This window comes from Nicotiana tabacum, chromosome 21 (genome assembly GCF_000715075.1).
Source record: "Nicotiana tabacum cultivar K326 chromosome 21, ASM71507v2, whole genome shotgun sequence".
NCBI classification, from domain to species: Eukaryota; Viridiplantae; Streptophyta; class Magnoliopsida; order Solanales; family Solanaceae; genus Nicotiana; species Nicotiana tabacum.
The window spans coordinates 93,756,988-93,764,403 of NC_134100.1; the positions used below are offsets into that span (position 1 = coordinate 93,756,988).

At 35.5% G+C, this 7,416-nt stretch overlaps 1 protein-coding gene across 1 annotated transcript; it reads right to left on the bottom strand.

Moving 5' to 3' along the window:
* Nucleotides 1–4,181: 4,181 nt before the first annotated feature.
* Nucleotides 4,182–6,934, bottom strand: LOC107815985 (heavy metal-associated isoprenylated plant protein 35). The gene is made up of 3 exons (XM_016641634.2): nt 6,519–6,934; nt 5,889–5,964; nt 4,182–4,988 (listed from the first exon to the last, which is right to left on the bottom strand). Exons 1-3 carry the CDS (start codon nt 6,732–6,734, stop codon nt 4,840–4,842), a joined length of 441 nt encoding a protein of 146 aa, XP_016497120.1. The 5' UTR covers nt 6,735–6,934; the 3' UTR covers nt 4,182–4,839.
* Nucleotides 6,935–7,416: the final 482 nt, after the last annotated feature.

The following is a 7,416-nucleotide window of genomic DNA, read 5'->3' on the forward strand; positions in this document are numbered from 1 at the left end:
GACGAAGTAGTGACGAGGCTAAGGCCAGGCACCTACAATCAACCTGTACAATTTAACAGTGTATACGCAAATAACAGGAATGAAGAACTAAACAGGAAGTGTCGGGAGGGGAGACATACTGAGGGGAATACAAGATAAAGAACTACAACAAAATGATCACCGGAGCAGTCAATATACCATGAATCAACAGGAATAGTGAATACAGTAAAGAAGAATGCACGACATCACCCTTCGTGCTTTGACTCTCAATCTCACCATAAAATTAATAGAAACGGTACGGCATCACCCTTCGTGCTTTTACTCTCATATCATGGCACGACATCACCTTTCGTGCATTAACACTCACAACATGGCCCGGCATCACCCTTCGTGCATTAACACTCACAATATGGCACGGAATCACCCTTCGTGCATTAACACTCATAATATGGCACGACATCACCCTTCGTGCATTAATACTCACAATACGGAACGACATCACCCTTCGTGCATTAACACTCTCCCTTACCATAATGCAATGCATAAATAACAACATGGAGATAGAATAACAAGTACAAACCTTACTTCAACATTTGGTTCCATAATATCAATCTTAACTTTGAAATAAAAACTCAATTATCACCAGAAAATTCTGTAAACATGATAAGAATGATAATTTGAACAACACTAGTATAACACGTAGCAATTTGGCATAGGAATGAGACAATATCAGAAAAACAGAGAAACATGGAAAAACAGGTAAATTGGCGGCGCATAGGTACTCGTCACTTCACATATATGCCGCTCACATTAATTTCACTTAGCAAATAATCTAAGGTTCCTAATTCCCTCAAGTCAGGGTTAGACACAACACTTACCTCGCTCCGAAGGCCACTTAATTCTCAATCACAGCTTTTCCTTTGGAATTCACCTCCAAACCACTCGTATCTATTCAAAAATGACTCAATAATATCAAATATTGCTAAAGGAATCAATTATATTGCATAAATTAAATTTCCTAAATTTTCCTCCAAAAAGTCAAAAAATCGACCCCGGGCCCGCTTGGTCAAAACCCGAGGTTCGGACCAAAATCCTTTTGCTTATTCACCCCTGAGTCCGAATATGTAATTAGTTTTGGAATCCGACCTCAAATTGAGGTCTAAATCCCCAAATTCTCGAAATCCCTATTTTCTATCCTAACCCCTAATTCTACCATGAAAACTCTAGATTTTAGGCTGAAAATTCAAGAAATGTAATGGGTAATTGAAAGAAAATAGTTTAGAATCACTTACCAACAATTTGGGGAAGGAATGACTCTTGAAAAATCGCCCCTCACCGTTTGGTTTTTTGAGAAAAATGAGTTTTTTTGGCAAAAATCTCGTTTTGAATTCTGTTAAGTGTTGGGCGACAATGTTCATCGCGTTCGCGAGAGCACTGTCGCGTTCGCGGAGGGTACTAGCTGCCAAGCCTTCGAGTTCGCGAGGCCCAGCTCACGTTCGCGATGATCACTCCCCTCTGGCCTTCGCGTTCGCGAGGAATGTCTCGCGTTCGCGCTGAAGGAACGACCAAAACCCCCTAGCCCCCCGGTCCCCACATGCTTCGCGTTCACGTTGAGCCGGTCGCATTCGCAAAAGGTAAATCCCCCATCACTTCGCATTCGTGACCAAGCCTTCGCGTTCGCGAAGAAGAAGTCTCAGCCTCATCAGATTACTCTTCGTGTTCACGAGAGGACCTTCGCGAACGCGAAGAAGGATATGACAGACACCAGAATCTGCAGAAACTAGATTTTTTCCAAGTCCAAAACATCCCGTGGCCTATCTGAAACTCACCCGAGTCCTCGGGGCTCCAAACCAAACATGCACACAAGTTCAAAAATATCATATGAACTTGCTCACGCGATCAAATCGCCAAAATAACACCTAGAACTCTAAATTTAGCACCAAATCAAATAAAATTCTCAAGAACACTTTAAAACTTCTAATTTCTCAACTGGACGTCCGAATCACATCAAATCAACTCCATTTCTCACCAAATTTCACAGACATGTCTTAAATATCATAATGAACCTGTAACGGGCTCCGAAATCAAAATACGGACCCAGTACTAACAATGTCAAACATCAATCAATTCTTAAAAATAATTAATTTTCAGACTTTTAATTTTCATCAAAAATTCATAACTTGAGCTAGGGACCTCCGAATTCGATTCCGGGCATACGCCTAGGTCCCATAATTCGATCTGAGCCCGTTTACCAAAAATGTTGACCGAAGTCAACTAAAATCAACTTTTAAGGTAAAAATTCTTATTTTTATCAGTTTTCAACATAAAAGCTTTTCGAAAACCTGTCCGAACTGCGCACACAAATCGAGAAGGGTAAAAATAAGGTTTTTAAGTCTTAAGAGCGCAGATTCGAGTTCTAAAACATAAGATGACCTTTTGGATCATCACACAAATAAAACCCAGAAAAAATTCCTCAATATAATATTCAAAAAGATACAAACAAGGTAATTTTATGTGATCATTGTTCCTCAATGAATGAAGCCTTCAAGAGACTCAACCAAAAGAACAAGTCTTTAGTACAAGAAAAAGCAAGACCAGTAGAGCAGGTGAAAGTATTAGAACACAAACTCCATACAGTAAAGTTTGGGTTAGCACAATCCCAGACTCAGGTTGTCTCTCAGCAAAGGTATAGTCCACAACAATTGAGTTCTCAATCTCAAAATAAAATGGATGACAAGAGTGTGCATTCCCCAATGAATGCAATGAAATCCATTATATCGGATAGAGATACAACTAGTCCGGTTCAAACGGTAGCCGGTAAAGACTTATCAAATTCGTTTATGGTTGTCACTTTACCAAAAAGTGAAGATGAAGGTTCATTAAGCCAAACAAGACGTAGACTACCTAGAACATTGGTACAAGGAGAAACATTGAAAAAGAAAGGAATAATCTCAAAAAAGAAAAAAAAAATGGGAAAATAGAAGATATAGTTAAACAAACATTAGAAAAATTCATTCAAGATAAGGAGAAGCAAGACAAACATATGATCAGAAATTCCAGTCCAGAAATATCTCAGAGCTCAGGAGAAGATAATAATCTAAATTATCAAGATTCTCAAAACCCGAATGATGACTTAGGAATAAATTATCAAGATTCTCAAGACACATATGATAACTTAGGAATAAATTATCAAGACACTCAAGCCCCAAATGATAATTCAGGAATGAGTTTTGATTCAATAGCTTTGCATAATCTTGACACGTAGAAGCAGACCATCATCATAATAGCAAGAATAAAACAAAGAAAAAGACAAAGATAGTGAGAAAGACTCTGGCAAAGGTACAATAATGCAATACAGAAAGGCATCTTCTACAGTAAAGCACAAAGACAAAAAAAGTGAGAAAGACTCTGGCAAAGGTACAATAACGCAATACGGAAAGGCATCTTCTACAGTAAAGCAAGCACAATAATACAAGACAGACTCTGAAGACTTCACGTGAACAAGAAAAAAGAAAGATTCTTCAAACCAAATGAAGTCCGGAAATGAAGTCCACAACACCTATAAATTGAGTGTTTCATGAAGACAGAAGATATAACAACTACAATAACCATCTGAAGAAAAACATACTCTCTTCCCTTCACCTACACCAGAAAAACCATTCTCCACGACTCTCTTTGTAAAATATTCCCCTATGTATGCTTTAGTATTTTCTATCTCAAATCTGTAAAATAAATAAAACTTTATGCTTTAGTGTGCAAGTTTTTATTTCCAAGTCCAGTAAACTCTTTTGGGTTTACCGAAAGGGAAATCTCTCTCTTGTAAACATGTAAGTTATTATTTTTATAAATTATGTTTCTGTTTATTACCCCGATTTATTTAAAGCTTTATATTATATCTTTATATCTTTAATTTCTTAGTTGCTAGTTTGTAGATAGCTAAAAAATCACTCTAAGTATTTGGCTATCTTTTCAACTTTTTAATAACCCTGATGGATCAACCTGTAAATTTCTAGGAGAGACCGGTTAAGATGAGCCCAAAATATTGCTAGAAAGACGTTAAAGTGGGCAAATATAATTAATTGTGGCCAGGGTGAGGTTAAAGAAAAAATTGTTAAGAAAAGATCTATATCTTTAAAATGTTGGAGAGAAGAGATGAAGAGAGTAAGAATTTTTTTAAAAAAAGAGTATATAAAATGGGGTAATGTCAATTCATAATTTGATAAAATAGTAGCGATATAATTTTACAGATCAAGAGAGAGAGAGTAACAGAGTAGAATTTTACAACATAAGGCTATCACCCTATCACTTTTTAAATTTTTATATCCCCCTCTAGTATTATTTTATATATATATATAAAAGCAGTTCTTCTTTTCTGATACAGCTGGTTCTAGAAAGTTAAACAAATGGATAATACAAGGCAAACTACATGACATCTTATTGGAGTACAATTTATCTGTACAAATCACTCCAAATGTACATATGCTTCATTTTTATGCTGAAGATACAGAATACATGTGGTTGCACTATTGCATATATAGCCTTTTTTCTTTAATCATTAACATTTTGTGCTCTTTTCCCCCTCTTTTATCTCCTCCTTCTTTTCCACTACTACAACAACAAACAACATATACAGTTCAGTGTATTTTTACAGGTGGAGCCTGAAAAATATAGTGTGTACGCAGATTTTACCCTTACTTTGTGAAGATAAAAAAGTTATCTCTGATAGACCCTCGACTATAAAAAAATATTTCAAAGCAGATTTGAAAAAGAAAATAGTAGTGAATAAGAAGTAGTGTTGAGAATAATGAACTCCTTTTTCCTCTAATACTTGTATGAATTCAACATAGAGTAGGTTCCCCATTATAACGAGTCATCTTGAGGAGTGTTCCAACTCGAAAGCTCAGCATTTTTTACGACTTTTGAAATGCTCTCCAAAACTTGGAAAGGTAATATGTCTCCAATAACAACCACTTTCTTGGTTTCAAGGTCTACTTGGTACATTGTCACCCCTGTTTGACATGGATTTGATTAGAACATCATTTAGAATTACTACTAGGTACAAGATTACTTCATTAAGTACAACAAAATTGATATATGGGTTGGCATACAGACAACATCTTATAGGTCACGGGTTTGAGTCGTGAAACCCTGGAGACACGGTAAAGTTGCCTATGTGTGACATAGATTATCGGTTCGATCCGTGGAAGCAGTCGTTAATGCTGATATTAGGATAAGTTATTTACACCACACCCCTTGGGGTGCGGCTCTTCTTGAACCCTGCATGAATGCGGGATACTTTATGTACTGGACTATCCTATACGGACCACACCTTACATAAATAAGAAGTGACTCAAAAGTTAGAGCTTACTTTCTATAGTGTAAAAGTTCTTTACATGTCAAAGTATATAAGTCCAGTCTTTTAATAATAATAGATAGATTAACTAAAGACAAAATAAATAATCCACAATACAACTATTATATCTCAATACCAAGCAAGTTGGTGTCAGCTATATATATAAATTCTCACGGACCATGCCACTCATTCACTACTAATAAGATAAGAATTAGTGACTGTCAAATTCTGTAGCTAAATAGAAAAATTCATCGCTAATCCTATTTAACGACAGATTATCAAGAGATTATGTTAGCTACAAGCGATTACGCGATATATTAGCAACAATGTTCGTAACTAATTTTAGTTTTTTTTGTAGTGATTTAAACTCAGATAAAAAAAAATATATGTATTGTCAAATTAGTATACATAAATAAGTTAAATCATAGAAGCTATTACTGTTAAGATAATGACCTTTCTTTCCGTAAATCAATTATGAGGTCAATTTTGAGGAAGTTTGGTAGTGATTAGAAGACACTTTTGTACTAGCTAGGAGAGAGGAGTGACTTGACAATACCTTCCATTTTGGAGATGTGTTTCTCAACTTTCCTTGCACAACCATTGCAGTGTATGGACACTCTTAGCACCACCACCTACACCATATATTTACAAAGTTTAGCAATTAGGCTTCACATTCATATTTCACTTTCTTAAGATGAAAGTTCCCTTTAATCTCAATCATATCATATACACTAATATTAACTAACTCAAAAGAAAATCCTCTAACATTTTTTCGGTTAGATTGTCACATATTGATTGAGAGTGAACAAGTTGTGTATTAAAATTAGACCGTACGTCTAATTCAATCCGAAAGCTAGCTCATAAAGCGAAAATTATCCAAGATTACATAAAGAGACAATAATTTGACTATCAAAGTGGGATGTTCCCACACTTAGGTGGAGGAAATTCCATTTAATCTCAAACAAATCATATACACAAGTACTGTCCAAACTAACTCAAAAGAAATCATCGTTCCATATTGATTGAGAGTGAACAAGTGTGTATTAAAATAGGATCGTACCTCTAATTCAATCGGAAAGTTAACTCATAAAGTAAAAATTATCTAAAATTATACAAGGAGACAATAGCTCGGCTACCAAATGGGATGATCGGAACATGAAAATTAATTTGGAATTGAAAAACATACCTTAGGCTTCAAATGGAAAGCTAGAGTTGGAGGTCCCACATTAATGATATCCTTAAGTCTCACCAAATGTTCATCTTCTGAAGGATTATTCATCAGTGGCTTGCTTTCTAACAAATCGTCATGATTTCCAAAATCATTGATGCAAAAACAAGATCCAGAAGAAGAAAGAGTAGTACTAAAACAGTCTAAAACTTTGCCAAAACTTAGCTTCCTCATTCTAGAATAGCAAATCTTTGCCCATATATATACTTTCAATGGCAATCAAAAGATTAATTCTTCATTGGGAAAGAAAAAGTTTAACAAAGACCAATGAAGCTAGTGAGCAGGAGGAGAGAGTCTGGACTACACAACCATTTTTGTAGGGAAGATAAAGTAGAAGGTAGTAGTTAAAGAGGGGGCAAACACAGACGGATCCAGAATTTAATATTTAATAATCCTAACAATGGTCTTGTTATACTTTTAAAATTATAGGTGTAAATTTTAATATTTATTAAATTATAGTAATTTTTACATATCTATTTATATCCTATGTTTATATTATGTATGTCCACGAATAGCCTCTCTACATCATATAAGGTAGGGGTAAGGTCTGCATACACCTCACTCTCCCTAAACTCCACTTGTAGGATCAACTGGATATGTTATTATTATTGCATTTAATTATATGCTGTGTGTCGAGTTCCTTGAGTCGAGGATCTATCGGAAACAATCTCTCTATTTTTGTAATGTAGATGTAAGGTCTGCGTACACACTACCCTCTCCAGACCTCGTTTATGATATTACACTGGATTTGTTATTGTTGTTATTGTATATTATGTGTGTCGAAAAAACTGGATTCGATTTAAACATATGGTTGGAAACTCCATTGGTCTCTTGGGACAAAGCAAAAGGCGAAGAC